We start from the raw sequence: 25070 nt of genomic DNA on the forward strand, positions 1-25070 counted from the left end.
CCTTCCCCAGAGCTGCCACTCAGGAAGTTCACTGCCTGTGTGGTATTCACACTATTTATCTGTCTTTCTCACATTGCGTGTCACCATGACAGCCAGCAGAACAGGCCAGGAAGAGGCTATGAAACCACATGAGAAAACACTAGACAGAGGGCTTCTCCTGGCAAGAAAGAGGCTGTCCTGTTAAAAGTCAATACCTCTCCACCCAATGAAAGAGGCCTTAAAGGTTACCTCTTGCTGACCACAGCCTCCTGAACCAGAGCTTCAGCTGGCTTATACTTATACAGCTTTAGTGTAAGTCAATTTTTTACAGTTCTCCACCCCTGCCGAAATGTGGCTCCTTGCATCTTCAGTGACATGAGCCAAAGTTACCCAAAATTCCAGGGAAGAGTTCACTTGTCTTATTCCCAAGCTTTTACTGACAGCGCTCTTTCTTAAGCATCTGAAGCAAGTCCATTAGCTTTGAGACATTTACATGGCAGTAACTAAGACTGACGGGGGCTGAGGCCACCCTGGTAGGAAAAGATGGCTGCAGTCTCAATTAGCTTTGTTTTAAATCCAAGTTTCTCTTTCCAACAGAAGAAAAGTGTATCCACAACCTAGACCCATGATTTCACTAGTACACAGGAAAGCAGTTTGCTCTACAGACATATCAGTCCAGGGATCTCCTCCCAGCGAGGATGGAGAGAAAGCCCTTCAGCTCTGGGTTCCCTGCCAAGGTTGCTATGTAGTGTTGCTTGCTGCAGGACTTGCACGAGGTGAACGCTTCCCCAGCACACAGACAGAGCCCTTCTCCATTTCACACAGGCAGCAGAAAGAGGGTAAGCTGTTGGCCAATGCTTATCGTGGTGATGGATGTGAAGGGCTCAGCGGTCACTTCCCATTATCCTCCTCTTTACAGAGCATGCCTGTAAGGGTCAAACCAATCTTTCAGTCTGCTTTTCCTGTTACTGGCAGAGCTGGGCCATGGGGGTGAGGGAGGAGGAAATCCCCTCCTGATTTCTCTGCATGGAAACTCCTATTGCCACTGCTGGAAGCAGAAGATGGAAACAGCTGGCTGGGCTCCTCACCCGAGACGGGAGGGCTCAGCTTATGCTCTTGTTTGCACAAGACATTGTAGGGGAGGCCTGAAGCAAGGGAAGAGCAGACACCCCTAAGAGCTGCTCTAGATCGAAGCTGGGCCATGCCTGTGGCCAGTCCCTCTGCCCCAGGAAGGCTCTAGCAGCCACCCAGCCCCAGGGGAATGGGCCACAGCAGCCCCCATCTGCAGTTTTCCAGGACACCAGCTCCATTAACTTTTCTCTCTCAAGGACCCCCTTGGCAGGGGTAGAGGAGCACAACCTACTGAGAGAGCAGCGCCTCTGCCCTCTGTGATGTCCAGACCAGGGTCAGGGTGATGCTAGCTTGATGTGTCCCTCAGTATAAGCTGGAATTGCATCTGGCCAGTGCACATGAGCAGAGAAGACGCATTGTCTTGCTGCAAATTCCTCAAAAGGTCTGGCTGCCATCCACTTTGGGTGAAATGGGCACTCATCACCAAGCGAGACAATCTATTCACAGCTTCCTGCTGTGCGGACTAGCATGCACAGGAGCTAACAACAAGAGGGAATGGAAAACTGGTCCAGAAAGGAGTGATAAAAAACAGAGAAAGCTTTGAAAGTTCTGCTCACAGAGATGGAACAAAAGGACACGGAAAAAGTGAAAAGCTTCTTAGAAGGCATTTTAAAAAATAAGAAATACAAGTTTCAGACTCAAGGCCAGTCATGGAGCTGAAGGCATGTAAACACTGGCGAGCCCAGGGGAAAATGAATTAGCAGGAGAGGACCGCTCTTGAAAGTGTTCCCACTGCATTTCAGCTTGCCTGCCCCAGGGGAGAGCTCAAGAAGCCATGAGACATGACTGTGCAGAGTCTCAGAGCACCACACTATACACGGTTACTCAAATAAACTTCCCTCTGCTCCACTCAGCATCAAAACCTAACTTGCAAATCAGTCCTAAGAGAAACATGATCAAAGTGCTACATTTCAACAGCTGGGAGAATATAGCCAGATACAATATACTTTCCTCTGGTGGAGAGAAAATGCCAAGAGGGATGTACAAAAGGCAGGAAGCTCAACTCATAAGGCCTATGCAATGAGGAACCGGTGGGATGCATTTCTAACAGCATTTGCTCCTGCAGGGGAAAGTATTTTCTCCCAAGAACCCATTAACCATGCATCCTTGTCGTACAGGGTTCACTTCAGCCCAAGCACTCTTGATTAAAAACTGACAAGCACCCAAACCAATACAAAATCAGGATGAAAGCTTTTAAAGAGCCCTCATGCCTAGCAGCCCTTACCAACTACAGGAAACTGTTTCCTTTAGGAAAGGAAAATGCATCTCCCTTTTCTGCTTGTTTTTCCACTAAGTGACCCCATCCTTCTGGGATTTATTTAAACAGCTCAGCCAGGCCCCAATCCAAAGCCTGTTAAAGTCAGTGGAAAGTCTCTTGCTGGCTGCAGAGCAGCTTTGGACCACACACCAGAGCCACCGGTATTGTCACAGAGGTGATGCTGCTGCAGATTCTTCAACATCCAAAGCAGGTCAGGGCTCTGCAGTGCCAGTCTCCACACAGATAAGCTCTCCTTGCCCTGAATAACTAACAGGTTGTATGGAAACAGGGAAGCAAAACACAACTTGAGCCGTACCATGGTCTGTGACCTGCTCCCTTTCTGCCTATATTCTCAGCTGTTAACCTCGCTATAATTGGGATTCAAGCTGTCCTTGCTACACCAGAGAAAAGACAAACCTGAGATAACTGGAACAGACAATGCTCTAAAGTCGAATATGGCACAATGTACCTATGCAGTGGGACCAACAAGTATGCCAGATGTCCTCAGTCTTGCCTTCTTGAGAGGTCTATGTAGGGCTTGTGCTTAGTCAAGACTTGTAGACAGCATGGACAGAAAGTGAGCACAGCCAGAGCTACAGTGTGAAGACTCAAAACCAGACCAGAGTGTGGAAGAAGGCCATGTAAAAGACTGAGGAGATAACTTCTCCAGCAAGATAGGGTCAAAATCCCCCACTCCCTTTCTGGAAAGGCATTGCGAGTGACTAATGGGGCTCCCCCAACTGCCTAGGCACTGCAGTGTCAGGCTGTAGCTGTTTTCTTAATAAACTGGATAGTGAAAAATATGCTGAGATGCTTTAGCCATTGGTAATTGGCATGAAAACTCAGACTGCACTTGAGTCTCTGGTTTCTTTTGCTCAGTAAGAGCCTCTTTCCTCTGAACTCTGAAAAAAAAATAGGAATGAATGTCTGGCTGCCACAGCCAACTCTGATTTGCTGGATTTAGCATTAAATGCTGAGTCTTGAGACTGCAATTGGGATCCAGGAATGTTAAAAATCAGCAAACTCCTCCCCCTCTGCCATTCAGCACCCTTCTAGCAAAAGAAGTTACAATACCGAATTGATAAAAGCAATTGAATACACAGCCCCAGCTTCACACTCATAGGTTATCCTGTTAGCCACTCTGAGGCAGAGCTGAAAAAGAACAAAAAACAGAGCATACAGAGCACTGGGAAGGTTTGAATCCATCCCCTGCGCAGCCAGCCACCTGCCAGCCATTTATGCAGCACGGTGTCCCCAGATGAGGGGCAACACTAGCAACAGAGCTTGAGCCTGGGCTTCTGCCACGTTCCTAAAGACTCTAGCATTGCTAGCCTCAAAGGGCTGAGTGCAGATCCCATTCTTACTAACCTGAAAACCCCAAGTTTAGAACCAAGAATTACAATTTCTAGCTTTACTTTCAACAAAACCATTTTAAACCATCCACACTTTTCACTTCACTGCTGAGCTGAGAATTTGAAGAACACAAAAAAATGCAGCTCTCAATGAATCTGTCAATATACATTGGTGAGAGCAGGACTCCCAGAAGCCAGTAGGGCTTTCTCCCCAGCATCATGTTTATGCAGCATAGCAGCATGCACAGTCTGCTCTACCTGCAGCCATCCACCTTTCTGGCTTAATTCCCTGTGTCACTTCAGCTTTGGAGGTGGGCCAGTTCTGATGTAGTCAGCTATAGTCATCTAAGAAGATAACCTACTTACCTGCAATGCAAATACCTGAGCCTGTAGACTTGAACTTCATTTTTCTATAAGCTTTGATGCAAGTAAAGCTCTGCACTAAGTGACAAGACAGGGCACCTGCACTTTGAACACAGCCATGCTCAGACATTCCCGCCATACTTGCCCAGCTCTTGCTTTCCAAGCCCATATGGCTTTCCAAGCCCATATGGCCTCCCAAGCCAGCCAAGCACAAAGGCAATCTGCATTCCAGGCATGCTCTGAAAGGATGCTGAGGGCTGCAGAACTAGCCACAGAATCCAATTCCATCCATTTCCTATGACACAGCATCAGTTTCCCTGATCTGGGAAGTTTTCACACTACTATGCTATCAGCAAGTAGTTGTCTTTGTTTTTTTTCTTTTTATTCATTTGTTTGTTTCCAGTCTCTAACACCTACTGTTCCTCTCATGGACAACACAATGAGACATTGCAGAAAACCTACAATGGCGTCAGGACTTGCCTGACCTAAATCTCCATCTAAAATGTTTCTCTTCCCTTGATTCCCCCAGACTGCATTCCCAATCACAGGCAGGGACTGTTTTCAGGGAGGCTGAGGTTCCCTCACAGGAACGTAGCACAGAGCGTATCTTTGCTTTTGACAGTCACCTCTGGGACCAAAGAGAAGCAGAAGAACATTCATGTCTAAGCAGTGAGAAAGCTCAAAGCACCTGCTTGTCTGGAACAGCTAGCCTCGAGGGCCAAGGCTCCTGTCTCTCTGAGTATGAGAAAGGAGAAGCAGCAACTGGAAGCAGCAGGCTCCATTGCAGTTCTGGCTATTGCTGGGGAAAAGGAAGCCAGAAAGAAAGGAACTCCCTTGTGATGAGTTGGTTCTGGCTCCTAGCATCAGCAGCATGAGCTGGAACATGGGAGACTCCCATGTAATGAATCTTCTCTGGTTGCCAATGATGAGCAAAGGAGCTTGGAATGAGTGACCTCCCTGTGCAATGAGGTAATACCACCTCCTAATGAGGAAGGGCAGGAGATGCCTTCTAGAATGAGCGAGAACCTGCCAGGAGGATATAATAAAACAGGGCATTTCCCTGCCAGAACCACAGAGCATAGAGGAGCTCTCATTAATCATTAAAGCAGGGCACACTGCCAGACTGCCCACAGCCCTTTCAGAAACCAGGCCCCATCTTGCAGGCTATCCCAGAAACATGCCTTCTCCAAGGGGCATGGCTCCATCCTGTTCCTTTCTGCCCAGCCCTGTCTGCATATCTGTCAGGGCACAGTACCTGCAGTGAAAATCTGCGCAGCTACTGCCAGAAAGGCGTCCGTCACCACCGTCTCCGAGTGCAGCGAGATGTTCAATTGGCGGGCGATATTCCGGTAGACGTTGGGGCGAATGTATTCCAGCTCATCCCCTGGAAACAAAGTCAGGAGTCAGCACACAGAACACCAAGTCCTGCTCTCACTGTGTAGGAGTTACAGCTGGGGCCACCCCATGTATCCCTTCAGCCAAAAAGATTTAACGCCAGCTCCACCTTGATTTAAACAGGCAGCAGAATGCTTGGGGTCATTTAGATGCAACCCCCTGCCACCTGCACCCTGCTTTCCTACTATCCTCTGCACCTGGGACTTCTAAATGGCATGGGGACAGGCAGTGGCCCCGTACCAGTGGAGTGGCTGCAGTAATCCCTGATATAAGTGATGCTCCCAGGCTGGCTGCCTGCCTTTCCTCCAACACAGGAGGCCTCAGATAAGCAAAACCATCTCATTTTTCTTCGGAAGTGAAAAGGAGGCATGTACATCTATGTAAGCTTTTGAGAGATACGCCCTTTCTCAACACCCCATCAGACTTGTACAAAAAAGCCTCATGATAAGAGCGACTCAAGAATGCTGGAAGCTGATGAAAGCCAAGGATCCACCCAGAACTGCACAACATTAATTGAGCAGAGAGACTATCAGCTCAGCTATATTATGCTCACACAGGCACCGAGTGATGATGTGGATTTCTTTCTCTCTGCCAAACAGTTAGAGATGTTCGTTTGCCTGGCTGACTCCTCAGCAACAAGGTTCCTGACACACACAGAGACACGTGCTTTCACCTCCAGGTTGTTTCCTCCCCATCTGGGAAATGGTTGGAGGTGTTAGGCTAGCTTGAAGACCAAGATGGACATACCAAGGACAAGCAGAGAACCTCCTCCCTCCCACAGGTTTGCACTATGGAGCCTGGGCAAGAGCAGTAAAGCTTTTCCTCTGTAGCAAAACAAACCATTTTTGAACAGTAGAATTAATAAAGCCCAGTTTCCAATGGATTTCTCTCTCTATAGGGGTTCACAGATACTTAACAAGGGTTGCACAGCTGCTGTAGAAGCGTTACACGATGCAAAGGTTGCATGGGACCAAGGCCCTTTGTGCACGGAGAGTCCTATTTGGTTTAGATTTAGAAGGATGCTCTGCATCCTCCTCCTGCACAAGGGTGCTCTGGGGCACCCAGGGGAAGAGGAGAGCTGTCACAACAGCTTTACATCCCACTGCAAGACCCAGATGACTTGCCCTACTCAGAGGGCAACTGATCCTCCTGAAAATTTCATTTAGATGGGGACCCAAAAGGAAGATGACACCCCAGTCAGGAGCTTGTTAGAGAGTCATTAGCTACTGTACCTTGATTCATCTAACTGGTAATTGGCACGCAGCACAGTACAGGCAAAGCCCAGCTCTACAGAATTCCACAGACAAGCTCTCCGGGCCCTTTGTGTGTGTGGGATTGTACCACACAATCTGATGGCAAGAGGAAACCCTGCCAACACATGGTCAGCCCTGATAAGGGGAAACATTACTTGCACTACTCAACAGCTGCTTTCTCCTCCCAGGGAGCACACAGGCTTCCCTGTAAATGCAAGGAAATGGGGATAGCCCTGCCCGCGGTTAGCCGAGAGGGAGGCATGGGAAGCTGGGATCAGCACTTGGTAGCCTGCCACCATTACAGCTTTTAACAAGCAGTGCCTGGAGGCCCCAGATGAGATCTGGTTTTGGTTGGAGGCACATATGCTGCTAAAGCGGGCCCTGCCCTGCAGCAATGCACAGGGCAGACAAAAGCAAGCAGAGGAAGAAATGCACAGGAAAAGCAGAAGAAAGCAGTCCCAGGCTCACGGAGAGTCCATGCCCTGGCAGCCCCAGGACTTCTCCAGCAGCACATTACATCGGTGGCCATCTTTGGTTTCCATGTTCAGATGCCCAACTGCGCACTTTGCAACATTTAGAGCAATTTCTATGCTTCTCCTCCTTCCTCCAGTAATCATGGAGGAACAAGTAGGGCAGCAGTGACAGTTCCCACATGCAGAAGCTCAGTGCAGAGGTGAAAGGGCCCTTGTCTGGGTCTTGGCCACAGAAGAGACAAATTCAGATAAACCAGACCTCTGACACATATGGCAGGTTGGTCTGGAGTGTCTCATTTGGCCATACCATTAGGTTTTGCCACCTCTGACTCATTAATTGCACTAATTAGCTGTTAAGCCTCACTGAGCTGATGGGCTATCACTCCCCAAGACTGCAGCTGCGTTGCCTGTGCCCAGCACCTCTGCTGGCCCACCAGCCAGTTCATCGGAATCTGTGTGCAAGAGGGCTAGGAAATACTCCAACTTCTCATCTCCACAGGCTTCTCAGCACTATCATGGAGGAAAAACTGGTCTTGCTTGTTGCACTGCTTAGTAAGCAGCAAAGAAGGTGGCTGGATACCACTCAGCCTTGTACTGGTTATAACAGCAAAGGGGAAAAGAAAGGGACAGGCCATGTGGCAGGTGGAGTTTCTGAACAAACAGGACAGAAACAACTCTTCATCCTAATAAGGAGGACTGCTCACCCTTCTTGTTGCATGGGTACCACATGGCGCTCTCCAAACAGATTTGCTCAGAGAAGGCGACAAGTTCCTGGGACTATCAGCCAAATCTTTCCATCTGGACACAAATAAGTAACAGGAGAGTCACCCAGAAGACGCCTTCAGATCCAGTCTGCCACCTGTTTGCCCTTTAACATGCTCCTGGCCACCCACAGAAGATCTGGTTGAAAGCAAACAAGTCTCAACCCCAACCCAGGCAGAGAAGAAATGGAGAAAAAAAGAGGCAGTGAGATTGACAGAAGAACAAAAAAAACCCCAAAGACCAAACAACCACTGGTCAGCACAGGAGAGAAAAAGAATAAATGAAGAAAAAAAAAAAAAAGTCAGTTAAAAGAAACACAGCTATGCCTTAAAAAGAAATTTGGGATAATATCAAACAGAAGCAGAAAGAAAGGGGAGAAAGTGGGGAGACCAGCCTGGTCCTGAGTTCATTAGGCCCAGCAAAAGGTTACTTCACCAGACTTATTTGAAAGTTGATGTAATTAAATCAGATGCAAATGCTAGTGGTAGTTTCCAAGCCAGACATGAATTAATATACCAGCCCGCAGGCAAAGAGGGATGTTGGAAGCAACTTCCAAGAATGAGGATGTCAGCATCCCAAAAGACAAATGGCTGGACTTGAGCACACAGGAGGCTAAAACCTAAAGCAAAAGGCCAGGCAACTGTCAGCATTTAGAGGGTGCTCCTGATACAAGCACAATCCAGAGCATGCCTTCATGAAGCAGCCTACAGGCATAACCTTCAAATTGCTCTCCCTGCAGCCCCGGCAGTCACCTGGCCATGAAGGGGGCTGGCTAGTTTGGGCACTGAATGGCAGTGTAAGCCAGGCAACATCAGCCAACTCCTTCTTGCTCCAACAAAAAGCAAGAAAACTCATGTCTTGTTGAATGATTAAGGTAGGCAAAGGAAAATTAAACACACTGTCAACACACTGTCATTGAAAAGCAGCTTTTACAAATCTCCAGTGCGTATGATCTAAGCAACTACCCCCAAATTAAACGTTCTTGCGGCTGGGCGAGCAACGGATGAAGCCCAAGTATAGAGGTAGCAGTACTTTACTAGATGCCAGCTTGGGCTGCATCACAGCAGCCAAGTCACCTGCATCCAGAGAAAACACTGCAAGACTTGTTAAAATGCCAAGCTGAGAAAGACTAGTGAAACTACTGTGAAAACTGTTACACAGCTGGAGTTTTATGCAGATAAAATTAGTTTGCTGTTGGGCTTTCTTGGACTGCATCATGCTTTTAAGTTATTGCAAGTCCTCAGAAAAAAAGTAGCTCTGCAGAAACACTGTGCTGAGCAGTGCTCCAAGGGACTGAGGAAGTGCAAGTAAAGGAGCTCTTTAGGGAAGATCACCAAAACCAAATCTAAATGCCCAAAGCAGAGACGAAAAACCTCTATATCATCACATGAAAAGCCTCTTGGCACTCATCAGTTCCACAAACCTTAGTCTAGTCTGAATTGCTCCATATAGTTTCAGTTCCCACCCATACCTGCAGGGACTTACCTAGTCGCAGTAGTATGGCGGACACCTCGGCCAGCTTACCACCAGGCACTGGTGCATTGCACTCAGGTTTGCTCCAGCTGACACCCGCTCGAATTAGCCTTGAATTTATGTAGTCTCTGCAGAGAGCCTTGGCTTGGGACACAAGCTCCTTGTCAGTGGGAGACCTGTCAAAAACCTCCATCACTTCTGCAGCAAAGACTGAGGAACGGCGTAGCACCTCCATCCTTGGCTGCTGAACCCACACCTCAGCATACACTTGCTGGAAGGCTGAGCCAATGCCTTAGATGAGAATCTGCAGGAGCTGTGTAGTAATCCTCTGGTCTCTTGGTTTGTTACAGCTCCCAGCAGCTATTCTCAAAAGGCCAGTTTTTCATTTTACCTGGTGAATAAAAGCATCTGTAACTCCTCTAGCATTGCAAAGCTGTAAATCAGAAGCCCAAGTATTATACCTTATAGTTACGCTAAAGCCAGTAGTATCATATTTGCAAAACATCTGTCTCTGCATCTTACAGACAAGGGGCAAAATCTTCCGTCTCTCAGCAACTCTGACTTTCACTGGCAATATGACCCACAGAAAGGCTGCAGTTTTGACCTGTCAAGGTGTTTCCTCTTTTCCAGTTCAGATTCAGCAGTCCTAGAATTACCCTTCAGAGAGACTAGATGGTCAGAGCATGGAAACAATTATAGAATGTGTAGACAATCTCAGCTTGTTTCAATTAAACTGGAAAAAATACTGAATCCCAAATACCAGCTACAGTAACCTCAACCAGATGTCAACAGACAATCCAGCTCAATAGGTCGTGGATCTTTCTGAATAAATGGCACTATTGCAAGAACAGGGGTACAGGAGCATTTGAAATGTCTGTATTGAGACAGTTTACCACACTCTTTGGTTAGATTTTGGTTCTGCTACTCTTTTTCTCTTTGTCTTTTTTTTTTTTCCAAAGCAACATGCATACCATTTTCCAAAAAGCTTTAGCAATAGCAGAGAAAGCAAAACAGAAAAACAGATTTTTTAAAAAAAAGTTTCCAGGTATGATTGCCTAAGGAGAAAATTCAAAATTTCTTCAGAGGCACCTGAATTCATCTGTTGCTCTGACTTTTTAACCCAGTGCTGCTTTTGAAGTCAGTCAGACCAGTCTTTATTCAGATGTTAGTATTTTTCAGTCCCCAGTTTTAGACATCTACTTACAATCACAACTTGCAAACAAAATAAAGCCAGTTATTTTTCTTTGTTCCAATGAAAAACATATTTACCTCTCATGTTGCACTTTTCCCCCCCCTCAGTGATTTCTTTTGGGGTTTGGTTTCCTGTTTCTTTGGAAGATCTGCATCAATGAACACCTGGTTTAGGATTCTGTAGGATACAGTCACACTTCTCTGGAGAGCCCCAGCCTTCTCCGCAGGGCTCCCACCAGTGCCTCCTTCCCCATCGCCCTCAGCCTCGCATCCTCCGCTCCACCAGGATCCTCGGGGCTTGCTCTGCTGCTTTTAAAAGACCCAGGCGGCAGGGGAAAGCTTCTAGCTTTAGCCTTGTAAGGAAGATGAAATAACCGGGAGGTGGGGTTGCTATAGCCAGAGAGCAACGCTTTCTCCTCCCTTTTCTTCTCTCTTAAGGAGGTTCTCTGTTGTTCTACTGCAAGCGCGCAGAGGCTTCGTTCAAGGACTTGTCTCAGGGGTGAGGGCAAGAGCAGAATTTCAGGAGCAGGTTACCCCATGTAACAGGGAGCAATGAACGCACCGCTGAACTAGGAATAATAGCTGCGGGTGAATTCCCACAGCGGCTTTTGCAGAGTTGATGTTGGCCGGTCGTTTTCAGCCGGTAGCCGAGTCGGGCAACTACAGGATGTCATACTTCAGCAGTGGGCTAGTTCAGTCCAAAACAATGGAGGTGATTAACAAAGAGAGCTGCAGGTGCGGGCTAAAGCCAGGGGTGCTTGCACTTCCCGAAACTACGAGGAGTCTGGTTAAAAAGAAAAAAAAAAAAAAAAAAAAAAAAAGGGTTTGCTGATAGCAAAGAGTTTGTCCAGAATGAAGTGTTTTGCAGGAACATGTCCATTTCATCTCAGTGTGTTAAGAAAACTCACATACAAGGTTTAAGGAAAACATTTCAATTTCAATTCCAACATACTTGGAAATTAATTTTAACATCAACTTCTTGTTGCAACATTATCATATTGAAGCCACAATGCTCAGCTTTTTTTCTGTGTGTGATACCATTTCAACTCAATAGACCACATACAAATGTTGGATTTTTGTGTTATGATTTGAAACCAAAGAAGTTTTTGAAGTTTCCTGCAGACAAGAAATTCTACCAGCCCAAACACAAATTGTCCCCAACAAATAGGAATTTGTAGATTAACAGCTGGGTATGTGGCATGGTCAAAATACAGCCTTTCCAAAAGGAGGTCAGAAGCAAGAAGTAACTGTTGTCATCCCTTGCTTGTCACCTTTGAGAAAAAAAACAGAGGTGAGTACACCTCTCCAAGGTGTTGATCACAAAAAAACCCCAAGCACAACCTGCACCACTGCCAGTCGCAAAACTGAGAGATAAAAAGGAACAAATGAACCGTGTGAAAAAGCCTTATTGTATGATGTAGCAAATACTCTGGCCAGCATCCAACACACAACTCACACACAGGCTTATCACAGAGCATATGTTTTGGTCTGCCATTAACTGGATTGCTAGAGACTGCTTTGCTGCATTGGGACGGGGGCAGTGGTAAAGTCTCTTCTCCCTCCAGCAACGTGATCCTCTTTCTGACCCGGCTTTTCCTGGGAAAGGAGCTGGGTTAAGGAGAAGTATGTGTATGCAGTGGTAGTCAGCTGGGGACCCCAGCTTAGCTTGATACGATCATATTAAGATGGCAATAGTGACTGTGCATCTCCAGCACCAGAATTATTTGCTCAAGGATTCTCTGAGAAATTTGGGGTTATCCACTAGCCTTCCTCAATTTTAAATATAGTCGCTATAGACAGAGGCCCATCCCATAGAAGCTGAAATCAAGACTCCAGAGATCCTGTGCTACTGCCCATCACCAACCCACCCCTTCTCTGAATAGCGTGCCTGATGGTCTCTTGGAAAATCATATTTTTGCCTCTGCAACTCTGAAGGCTGAAAAATCATTAAAAATTATGTCATAGCTTCCTGCAGCAGCTGACAGCTTGAAACAGTAGTCCTATTTAAACTGCCCCTATTCAGTAGGCCTCTGAAACAAAGATGAATGCTTAAATATCAGTATTGCTTAACTAATGATAATGTTTCCCAGAACTCTGGCAAATATGCAAGTGCCACAGTGCCTCACAGCTCTCCGCAGGTGCCAAACCCATCCCACGTGTTCCCTGCCCGACTGTCACAGTATGCAGCACCCCCTCAACTTCCACCCTGCAGCAGACACAAAAACTAGAAACATGAAGGCTGTGTATAATAAACCAAACTTTGTACAAAAAAGTCCCAATAGTGCATGGTATTCTACCTATATTATTTGCACACTAAAAATACAGCTTCCTACTGAAAGATACCTTTATAAGTAAAAATAGATGAAACCACAGCATATTTCAAAGAACAGCATGTTACAATCCAAGGAGCTGTCAGTGTAATGTGAGCCTCTTTTTCCATAGTATGTTTAGGCTACAACACTTCGAGGCTAGATCTATACTGGAAAAACCCTTGTGGCAAGGGAGTATCAGGAAACAGTGTGGAAACACCTTATATCACCCAAACCCACTGTTCCCAGTGTAGCTATTACTGGCATGACAGTGTTCTGGCTGGAACAACAGGATCCACACCACAGCTCCTGCCTATCTCAGATGGGGTGACCAAAACAGCTTGGAGCATTCATTTAGTAAAACCAGGGGACCACAGAGATATGACTGTGTTTTATAAGTCTGTCAAGTGGAAACAAACGCTGGAGAACCCACATCAGCAAGCACACAGCAATAGTCTAAACATAGACAGCTTATGCTCAATATTAGAAAAGTCTCTGGAAGGGCCTTTTAACAGTTGCAGTGGAAGCAAAATAGCTAGCTAACTGTGAGCCCACTAAGCTTACGAAAGGGTCTGCATTATATGGTTTCCTACAATAGCACGAGAATAACCCTGAGTGCCCTAGGAGGTAATTTCCAGCCTTGTGTTCACACAGCCTGGTTTGTCAGAGATATTGTTTTGTTTCGCCTCACAGTGCCAATCCCAGCCACTTCACACAGCCTACAATTCCAGCAGAAACTATACACTGTAACACTTAGATCCGATGTTCTAAAACCCCTGCAGAGCAAGGACTTAGAGAAGCAGTGGGATGCCAGAGATGCACAGTTAATAGCCAGAGAGCCTGGGAATCAACCCTGCTAGCCCCTGCCTGCTACAAGAGGTTTCCCTTTAGAGAGAAGATGCTCTGGCAAAACACTGGCACTGTAACCAGACCAAAGCCTTCCACCAAACCATCCCTGAACCTTCTTTTGCATTATGTCACCCGCTGTCTCTTCCTGTCTGATTTTTGCAGCAATATTTCAATCCTGTGTTTGTGAAGTTATCACTTACCACTGCGAAAACACCTATGATGTCAGGCTTTAGGCTGCAAAGCCATACAGGAGGAACAGGGAGGCTAGAAGAAACACTTCTTTTTATACAGAAATATTTTGCCAGCTGCAACAGGAAAACAATACATGGAAGTAGCAGCTTAATGGGACCCAAGCAAAACACTGAGGCTTTTTGAACCTCTCTTTTGCCTCTAAAGGGCTTGATTCAAAGCCTCCTGGAAGCCAAGCAGTTACTTGTATTACTTGCATGATGGGATCACCCTGGAGCATCATTCCTGGAGCAGGATTTTGCAGTGCCAAGTGTCATGTGCCAGACCAAAGAGGCTGTATCACAGTGAACTCCTCTTCCATGGCCTTTAGACTCTTCTCCTTCATGAGGATACGGGTCTAGTGACTTAAATGCATCCAGTTTAGCAAGCAATCCATTACTTAAGTGTCAGCATAGATTATCACTGATACCCAATGTTTTCTTCTCTGAACCCACTGCCATGCTCACTACCACTGCTTCTACACAACTTCCTTGCTATAAGTATGTTTTGACGAAGACAGAACAAAGACATGGCGTACTCCAGAACTGATGTACAAACACGCTGAAGGGGAAACTGTAGCAGGAATTGAATGTTAGCAAGCAGTGCTATGAGTTGAGTCACAGAATGTCCCTACTTGTAACCAAGTATTACTACTCAGGTATCAAGCCAGCAGCTGCCCACTGTAAAACAGAAGCTTCTAGCTAAATCTAGGACTAAATGAGGCTGCGTTGTCAGCTTAAGAACCTAATTAGATATAACAGTAGATGTAACTGGTTTGGTTGTTTCATATCCTCTAATTTGCTTCAAAATTACATATTTTACTGAACCAATCAATTCATAAGCTAAGGCGGCAGCAGGCACACCAAAGAAATAAGAAATTTTAAGTTGTTCCAACAACTATAGCTTTGTTTTGAAACACAAATAAAATATTTACATACTGTACCACCAAAATAGAAAAGGCAGAAAACCGCTAATGAGGTCACTATCCCCAAGAGAGCAGAGACAACTCTTCCCTTTCAAGCTCTAACCCACAAAGGCAGAGGATGAGCCTTTGTCTCATTCTAGCGATTGATCACCCACAAGGTTTGGGAATCACTTCCACGCAGGACACGTGCATGTGGACAGGCAATTGCCTCTGCCTGCAATAAGCCTGAAATCTCAAGAGCCTGAAGTGAGTGCAGGCACTTCTGCACTGGTTCAGCAGCATTTACAAGCTCTGACGCATTTATCTGCTGGTTTGAGACATGTGCTGGGGCACAGACATGTCCTACACAGGCAAATGGATTGCTGGATCGGATAACCACAAGGCAGCAGTCTTTATCCTGCACACATCTTCATGCCCTAAACAGGCTCCGAGGGATTTACACTCAAATTTTGCATATCCAGAATGTAGTCCTACTTTTAATTAAACCCTTACTGACTTTCAGAAAGGCTCTTCAGGTCCTTCAGTCTTAGCCTCTAGTGCTGTGCAGGGCAGCAACTATGCTTTTAAAAAATCCTATCTTCTGAAGTTGTCAGACAAGGCGGGTAGGCTGATGTCTCTAGTCAGCACAGATCAAATTCAGAGCACATGATTCCTTCATAGGCAGTTGATTATGCCATGCAACATTTCAATCGTTAGGATGCAGTTCCACCCTGACTACCAGCAAAGTGTTTCTACACACTTGATACACCTCAAGAGTTTGTGGAACTCCATGTTGACAAAAATTTTCTTCAAGACTGCTTTGGTTAACAAGATTGACCCCTCTTACCCAGTGGGGCAGTATAGGGCTGGTTTTTTCAGCAGCAGCCGAAAGCTAAAGCAACCTTCACCTCCAGCTGCTCATACCCATTCCCAAATTGTCCTTCCTAATTGCACTGCTGTAATTTTGTGTTTGCTAGCACTGTGGACTGGTTCCAGGAGCTGGCTGGTTATTTTTCATTCATATGTGATAAACCTTCCATCCAAAGCACATCTGCAGACAGAGTTGTATTAGTACAACCAACGTAGCTACAAGCAGAAGGAAACAATTTCCACTTTGCCATCAAGACAAATGTCCATGAAACTATAGCACTAGTATTGTTTCTGCACATAAAAATGCAGCTGTGGTGATCTGGAGCTTCCTAGTCCACTGAGAAGACAGAGAAATCCTGACAAGGTAATCAGCAGATCCTTCCACAAGAGCAACAATTGCTCAGCATGTCTGGGTTTCCCAGAAATTTTAAGATGATAACTTTCATGAGTTCTTATGGAAGAGACTTTAGCTAAAAGAGGAAAAAAAAAAAAAACAAAAAAGAAAAGAAAAGGCAACTTTTTGTTACCTGACACTGAGATACTTAAATCAGGCACATACAATAGCCAGGACAACAGCAATTCCTTCCTTCTGGCTGAAACATGAGCTTGACCAGGTAGGTGTCCAAAACAGGGTTAACTTACATTTGTTGACTGAAATCCATTATCTCCCTTACTTCCAGCTGGAAACCTTTGGGCCAGTGTTGACATGACTCTGAAAGGCAGTTGGGTGCAAGTAGCTGCTCTGAACGTTTGAGACGGGGTGATACATACGGCCACCCCTGCTCAGGGAAAAAGCAAAATCCACCATCATCGTTAGTGGTCCCTTCCTAGGCTTCACAGAGCATCCTGGTTATTTTTCTGGGCTCTCAGGAAAGACCTGCTACAGGTCTTGGACCATTAGTTCAGCAAGGGCCAGGAAGCTCTTTATGCCCTGCTTCTTGCGCAGCCTGCACATCTCCTCCAGTGTATCAGACTCTAGCACTGTGCATTGGCATGGCAACAGAAAATAACTGGCCAGATGTTAAAAGCCATTGCCAAAGATGCTGAGGGCAGACCCACTTCAAAGTGATTCAAGTCAGTTTTAATCATATGTAAGAATCAGCAAGCAGGAAATCTTGTTTGAGGTCACTGATTTTAATCTGGGTTTATATTTGTTTCTAAGAGAGGGTGAGTCTCAGACTTGCAGGAATTAAGACCTGTTCATTTGCATCTGAACACAGCTCAATGCTATGCTTTTTTTCCTCAGCTATAAAGGAAGAAAGTGATATGTATTTAAGCAATTCTACAGCTGATAGAAATCAGAAATCTGAATGTGTCCAGGGTATTTTCTACATTCATGTTGCTAGTGTATGCCCCTTGAACATTCACACAAATGCAATTAAAAATATAGAAATAAAATGATGTCTTTATGCGCCAAATTAAACTTGCAAATATGAAGTTGAAAAGGTTTTTAGAATGCAGAAAGGCACCTGAGGCAAAAAAACCCCACAACAACATAGAACACTTCTTATTCAGCTACTGAACTGAGTCAACTGTTGAAATGAATAAGCAGCTCGAGACCAATAGCCTTTTCTGGGAATAAAGTCAAAACTTCAGAGAATTTGCAGTCTCAGAGAAGTCTTTCTTATTGAGCTAGTTCAGTTTGTAAACTGATTATGAGGAGCCAGAGAGGCAAGGAAAAAAAAAAATCAACTACATATTGGTCAGGACAAATTACTTTTCACAAAAAGCCTGAAGAACAACCTCAACATAAGCAATGCTGGTTGCTTATATTTTGCAAGACATTCGCATACCACTCTGCTGTGCTTTACTTCAGAATTTCAACAGATGCTCACAGCTCTAATATTTTTGGTTTACAGCAAAGAAAGGGCTTAAATTGGACCTGATGACCTCAAGGGTCTTTTCCAACCTAAATGATTCTATGAAATATTTACTTACCTACCTGAGTAAACTCTAAGTGAAAACTTGCACTAAAAGTTCCCTTGAACATTTCAGAAATTTCACTTGAGGGAGGTGAACTGGCAGTAAGAGTGCAGCATCCCACAGGTCATACAGGGGCAAAACACCGGCAATAATCAAGCCAGCTTAAATTTGAAGTCACTCAGCAGCAAGGAGGAGGTTAGTCAGTGAAACTAGACTTAGGGGAAGTGTTTTCAAAGAACGAAGTAGAAATACATACAACTACAGTTCTGGGGAAAAGAGGTTTCGCACTCAAGCGACAGCTGAAGTGTGTAGTTACTTCAGTAATTTTAAGTGAAGGGTTAGTGGTTGTAAGGAAGGGAGTCAGTGTTGTTTAGCATCATTCTGTGTGGCGAAGACAGTGAGAAATAATACATACACAACTGGATCATACATTTAAGAACAGCTGCATTGGAGAGGAGCAAACAATGCGAGAAAATCTCCCATGTAGTGAGATTTCCTCTACTGCCAAGACACTGGGAGCAGTTAAACATATCTCCTCTCACAGCCCTCTATGAGGAAGACAAGTAGCCACTGTGCTGTCTTGTATGCTTCCTGCCAAAGGTTTGTTGTTTAAGGGACACAGGTGCCCCTCTAGTAGAAGTTGGAAAGTAGGGTAGGTGTATGGCATGAGTCATTTAACAGACATAGCTTCTTGATTAAAAAGAAGTAGATGATGCTCATTGTGAGTTATCAGAGCAAAAAAATCAGCTTCACACAGACCTGCGCAGGGTATATGCCCTATTTCTCTTGCATACTCCCAAAGCATAATTTCACTTAAGGTCTGATTTCTCATTTCCTCGTAACCACAGACCAGTTTATCTGGAGAGAAGCCAAAGCAGCACAAAATTTCTTGCTGGCACTACCATACATAGAGCATTTTGTTAGAAGAAACACAATCTTTGTGATTTAAGGAGAACTTCAGTTCTAGAAGGAGCCATGAGATCAGGCCACTGCAGTGTGAGACCAAAGAAGTAATTTGCGTAAATTATCACTGAACCTTGCAGAAACTCACATGATAGAGCTGTTAATGGTAGCTTTGGTCCAGACAGCAGAGGCCAAGGAAGTATTCATTAACAAACAGAAGTTTGATGCTAGCACTAAGCCCCTCATCAGAAAGAGCCATAAAAGAGCAGGTAGCTTTGCACCTTCTTGTTTTACAAGAAGACAGAAAACGCTTTTCGGAATCCTAATTCAAGCAACTATGCACTCAATCAGGTAACTCTGCATCTTCCTGTTTAAAAATATTTCTGGACAAATATGTGCAAAGGGGTGTCTTTCCTTAACAAAACACAGATTGCTAGTTTTCCCTTCCACAAGGTGTCTCGGATGCACACCACAGGAGTTCTTTCCTCTGAAGAACATGCATCTGAGAAATTAGTTTTATTTAGTATTATATTTTAGTTTAATGGCATGAAAAACATGTACTGATAAGAAAAAAATTTCCTGTCAGCAAGGGGAATAACAGCTGTTAAGTCACCTGGGGACAGAAAGGAGGGTTTTTTCTCTGTAAGACCTTGCATACTGAACTCACACCCAGGGATCAGCACTACAATGGGTTTACTCCACTGTAGTTTTCAATACACAAATGAAACCATGAGTTTCCTTTCCAAGGAGTCTCCAAGTGGCTTCCACACATTGGAGCTGTCCTCACAAAGCAGGTCAGCTCAGACAGTAAAAGCTTCAGAAAGACACAGTGGAAGTTTCACAGAGGAAAGCTTGAACACAGAAGGGGTCAGAAGCATCTCAGAAGAATGAGTGAGGCTATCATTTTGAATTGCGGAGATCTTTGGAAACACAAGTATGACCACACTGTGGTTTTACCAGAATTACAGCTGAGGAACTCCTGTTCCTAGTTTGGACATGGGTGAGGAAGCAGGTGTTCAGCCAATCTGCACAGGCAATAGGCAGGCAATTAAACCAAGCTGCTTTTCTCCAGCAGTTCTGGATAGTGCCATCTCTTCCTCCTCACTTTCCTGGGTGGATAACTCCTGAGTGGATTCAACCACATTTAGCAGCTCCAGTTTAAAAGCTGGTAGGTAACTGAAGCACAATGTCATGCCATCAGTTCCAGCAGAGCATTTTGTTCTCTGTTTCAAGGAGCATTTACACTAATTTCCATAGAGGTACTGCATGGTTCCAGACAGGAGTCACTCTTGAAGTGCTCAGTGAGTGCCAGGTCCATCCCCCAGATAAACTGTATGCCAGCACCTATCCTTTGTCGCTCAGTTAAACAGGGGTCCACCCACTCCCCTGCAGACAACTTCCAAGGTAGTTGGAAGAGACTAGCAGGAAGGCAAAAATCTCTCCAGGAATGACATTAGCCACTTACATTCCTGCCTCAGCACAGAGGTCTGCAAGAGCCCAGGATTCTGCTTCATCATAGAATCACAGAATATTTTGCATTGGAAGGGACCTTAAAGATCATGTCGTTCCACCCCCCCTGCTATGAGCCGGGACACCTTCCACTAGACCAGGTTGCTCGAAGTCTCATCCAACCTGGCCTTGAACAGTTCCACAGAGGGGGCATCCACAACTTCTCTGGGCAACCTGTTCCAATGCCTCACCACCCTCACAGTGAAAACTTCCTCCTTACATCTAATCAAAATCTACCCTCTTTCAGTTTAAACCTGTTACCCCTCATCCCATCACTACACTCCCTGGTAGAAATTCCCTCCGCATCTTTCCTGTAGGCCCCCTTGAAGTACTGGAAGGCCGCTATAAGGTCTCTCCAGAGCCTTTTCTTTTCCCGGCTGAACAGCCTCAACTCTCTCAACTGTCTTCTACCACTAGACAGGAACATGGCTTGGAAGAACCCTAGTTTAATTTAGGGACTAGTCACTGTAGGAAGCAAAGGGGTGCTGAGCCAACAGGCAAGTCAGCTGCACTTCGAGCTTTACAGCTGTAAGTATCACTCAGGCTTATTCCACTTTGCCAGCAGAATTGTGAGATAAAGGCTCCTTTCTTTGCTGAACACTCAAGACAGCCTTAAGAGCCACAATATCAGCAGAAAGCAAGCCCCATGCAGTCAATATTGCAAGATTTGTAGCGATACAGTGTGAAAGCAAGTAGTCTGCTTTAGCAGTCTACTGCAGTCTCCATACAAGCAGGGATCTCACAAAGACCTATCATCAAAGCAAGTAGATACCTACAGTACCAGCTCAGTCTGATCTATCTTGTAAGGGTATGGATTCTTCTTTGAATTCCCTCTTGCATTCCTACAAGGAGCAAGGTTTAAGGCCTGGAGCAGTACATTACTGAGAAAACAAAGCAATCACTTTATGCTTATCAGTAGCTGTGATGCACCCAGGTAGAGCAGAACGAATCAGCCCTATGCCTCACACCAAAGGGAGGAGCAATTTAGATATAGAGCACTCTCTGCTACTACTTTGCTTTGCTAAATTCAGGTAAGATACTTACTGTTGCAATTCAAGACCTTCACCAAAAAGAAAGGGGAGTGGGGAGCACAACCCCATTTAAAACTGTCAACAAAGCTTGCAAGTTCAAGCAAAGACTGTTTTGGCATGAGCTTGAGTAGCATCTGGTATACAGTAGCTCAGTGGCCAAGCCCAGATGCAAACTATAACCCACAGCAGAGAGGAAAACTGCTGCTGAAGTCCAACTCTTGCTTCTTTCTGTACAAGTGCATTCTTTCCTAGGGCTTGAAAGCTCCACTTTGCACTGGGCAAAAGCATATAGCTTGAGAAGGCGACAAATTCAAAAGGATCTTCTTGTCAGGAAGACAACTTTCTTTCTGTTCTTGTAGGGTTACAGCTTAACTGCATAATGCAGCAATAGTGCTCTTCCACATCACAGATCTCCAGAAGTACAATACAGAAAACCACTTCAGCCTCTCAACATACTAATGGAACTAGAAATAGCTCCTCTCCAAACAAGAACTGCAGCATTGAGAGAGTTATTCTGTTGCACTTTTTACAGTAAAGTTTTAACCCATCTATCCTGCTGAGTAACTCTACCTTCAGGGAGGGTACTTAACACCTAGCACACCCTCTAAGGCTAACTGCTGTGCTCCACAGCCCTGTTTACACCAGGAAAGTACTACCACTTTTCAGGGCTCTCCAGGCTCAAGGTACATAAGCCACTGCTGCAAAGAATGTCCCATAATGACTCCACAGAGCAGTACAGAAAAAGCTGAGGCGCCAGACCTCATGTCATCCAGCTGCCATGTAACCCAGTCACTTAGCAGCTGTTTCCATCTCTATGCACATTGCCACCCTCTGTGACACACAATTCTCTCTCTGCTGTTTTACCCTCGCTGTGCCTGAAATGCTATTATTGTGCCCAGGGTAGACATGAGAAACTGAACCAGACTTGTCCTGGGCCACACAGCAGGAAACCTCAGAGTCTCAGGGTAGCAATCTAGCCACCGGCCATCACCTCCCCTTCTCCTTTGCGAGCAAGAGACATGCACGTCAAAGCTGAGTGAACAGTATTGAGTTACTGGCTTTGACCACCACCACTTCATGCTCCGGCACAAAGGGCTGCGGGAGGCAGACCGTGTGACCCCACGCGGGAAAGGAAAGAGCAGCTGCAGAGTAACAGGGATTTGCCAGGAGTGGGTGCTGCTACCTGCTGCCTTCCTGCAAGGAGCCTGGCCCTGCAATGCGCTGTTGCCACCTGGTGGCACCAACAAAAGAGCAAACCAGGTTTGCTTCTAAAACCACTTAACCAGCCTCGAGAGCCACAAAAGCTCCCAGACAGCGCCATTTGTCTGGCAAAGGTGCTGGAAGGGCTCTCGAGACCCACTGCAGGTGTGGGAGGGGGAGAACAGCGTGGAAAGCCCTGAGCTGCTGCAGGCAGAGCCAGCGCCAGGACTCGGGCAACAGCCCCAGGCTCACATGCTCGTCTCAAACACGGACTAGCTGCCACCCGCCCCAGGGACCAGAGGACATCTCACAGCCAGGCCGTACCATACCGCTCTGCTCAGCTCCCCGAGAGCAGTGTCACAATTAATTTCTCAAGAGGTACTGAACAACATAAATCTGGATGTTTTGAGTAAATCATACAGAAAAATTTATCAGTGCTTGAACCAACCACAAACAGACACTTTCTTGGAAGTTTCATAAGCCAGAGCAGGTAAGATGTAAAGCAATAGCTCTTGAGGTCCTTTCCTCATGTTTTGGCCATAAATAGTTACACCTCCGGGCAAGCCTCCAGAGGCACTAGATGCCATCTACTCAGCAGCATTCTTTGCTTTTATCAGTAGACTGGGCTCCAGGCTGACCTTCCTTAAGATGTCTTACCACATTTTTAATCCTCTCCCACTTTCTGTCTGACCCAAGTAAGCATGCAACAGGTGGGGATACATTAATACAACTGCAGCACTTTTACCTTCAAGTGAGGAAGCAACTTTGAGGTGTCTCACTGAAGAGTTTCTTGTTCTCAGAAGCATCTGGTAAAGGGCAGTGAACAGCAGGAGAGCAGGCTACAGGACCCCTCATGATTCACTCAACGCTTCCTAGCAAAAAGTAAAGGCTGTATTACTTTAGCAGAACATCTAAGAACACATCAGTAGAAGTTTCTTGTAACAACTATTCACGCTTTTCTCTGGACTTCACAGAAACAGCCAGGTTTATCAGCTTATTGGGCAAAAGTTGTAAATGCCTGTGTCAAGATTTTTCTTTTATGAGAGTATTACATGGGTTATCTCAAGCAGTGTTTATGCCACACTGTCAGCAGAACACAACAGTTTTCTGAAGTAATTACTTTTTTAAAGAGAGAATGTTAAGCAAATGTGATCCCCTCATCTCCAACAAAGGCTCCAGTTCCATGGACAGGAACGGAGCAGGCTTCAATCAGGCAAAACTTGGCTTGGGAATGGGGACTGCAGCACAGCTTATTTCTAAGCAGTTTGCAGAATTAAGGTGGGGTTTGGGGGCAGGGTGGGGGTGTTGAGCAGAAGACTTGTTTAAATACTGCATTTTTTTGTCACCAGCTTTTAACCTAATTTTTATTCATTCTGGGTATTTATCCTTCTGCTTTAACAGAAAGAACTAGAAAAGGGAGGAAAAAAATTAACTAAACCAGCTTATCCCCTTGAAAATAATACTTTAAAAAAGTTATTTCTTCTCTATTGTGAGAAGGAACCCCAACAACATACACAGCCATCTTTGGGTTTTAGCCTTATTTCCCCACAGCATCCAGGCTTGGGCAGCCGTACAGCACACACAGATAGCAAATATACATGTTTACACACATATGTATTTGACTCTTTCCTGCTCATAGTTTTTGACCAATTTTAATCAGCTTGGGAAAAGGAGTAGGAACCCCCAAAGCACAAAGTTCCTACAATTTTGTGAAGCAGAAGGTAAGAACAGGTAAGAACTTACTAATACAGCTATGAAGCAAAAGGCAAACCAGCAGCGTCAGAACTGGCATAGAAGAAAGGGATGGCAGCAAGGCTGGCTTTGCTCCTAGAGCTGCCTGCTCCATCAGCCATACCTCCTTTCATGCCTACCTGCTTCAGGAACAAGATAGTCCTCCATACTACCCCAACAGACCCAGGAGGAGCTGCCTGCTTACACTGATGGCCAGAGTCAGGAGCCAACACAGTCCTGCCAACGGCTCCCTTTCCCATAGCCCTGCTTCCCAGGGCCAGGTGAAAGCTTTAACCCTAAATAGCAAGCCACAGACCTTTTGTAGGCCTGGGCACTCCAGCATGTAATTAACTCTATGCTGCTTTCCTCTAGCTGAAATATTTCCTCCTTTGCACTTTCTTAGCTGGCTTTTTTAAAACATTGATCTCTTGGAGGCAGGGACTGGATTTCTTTCTGTGGAGGTGCAGATTTCAGTGCAATGCACAGGCAGCTTCTGGATGTTGAAGCAACAATTACGTAGATACAACTTGTAGTATGATTGTTCTGTAATCACAGTCACTAATGTTAACAACAACAACAAAAAAGCTGGACTGCTAGGAATACAGCACCAACTGAAAAACAGGGGAGCAAGGAGTGTAAGAAGACATTTCTATTTTCCTTTTGCTCCAGTTGATATATTATGAGAATCAAATGGAGGTGGCGATGGACACAAACATAGCATCAACAGCCACAGAAAAGTCAGGGAAGCCTGCTTCCTCGGGGTCAGCAATTTGTTTCTGCATTCTTTTGAGCACATTAATAATTCTCTCCCCACACAAGAAAGTCAACAGAAATAACTGCCTTGCAACAGAGTAATCATCTCCAGCCCTACACGTACAACTTGTCCAAACCAAAGTGACCAGCTACTGACCCACATATGGTTTCTTCTATGTGGTGACCAGACCACAATTCCCACACAACCTCTCCTGCCCATCCATAGACCC

The 25070-nt window shown here is 45.4% G+C and overlaps 1 protein-coding gene across 3 annotated transcripts in view; it reads right to left on the reverse strand.

Moving 5' to 3' along the window:
• Positions 1-25070, reverse strand: part of BOK (BCL2 family apoptosis regulator BOK) — a 36961-nt gene that overhangs the window by 11035 nt on the left and 856 nt on the right. Inside the window, exons 2-5 of one of the 3 annotated variants that reach the window (XM_075032309.1) lie at positions 23102-23228; positions 10709-11414; positions 9452-9830; positions 5339-5467 (exon numbers count right to left, since the gene is read on the reverse strand). In XM_075032309.1, the coding sequence (XP_074888410.1) occupies positions 5339-5467; positions 9452-9674 (352 nt within the window). In that variant the 5' untranslated portion in view covers positions 9675-9830; positions 10709-11414; positions 23102-23228. Of the gene's footprint in view, positions 1-5338; positions 5468-9451; positions 9831-10708; positions 11613-23101; positions 23229-25070 lie in introns of those variants that run through there. The other 2 variants (XM_075032310.1, XM_075032311.1) reach the window with 2 other exon arrangements.

This window comes from Buteo buteo, chromosome 7, assembly GCF_964188355.1.
Source record: "Buteo buteo chromosome 7, bButBut1.hap1.1, whole genome shotgun sequence".
NCBI classification, from domain to species: domain Eukaryota; kingdom Metazoa; phylum Chordata; class Aves; order Accipitriformes; family Accipitridae; genus Buteo; species Buteo buteo.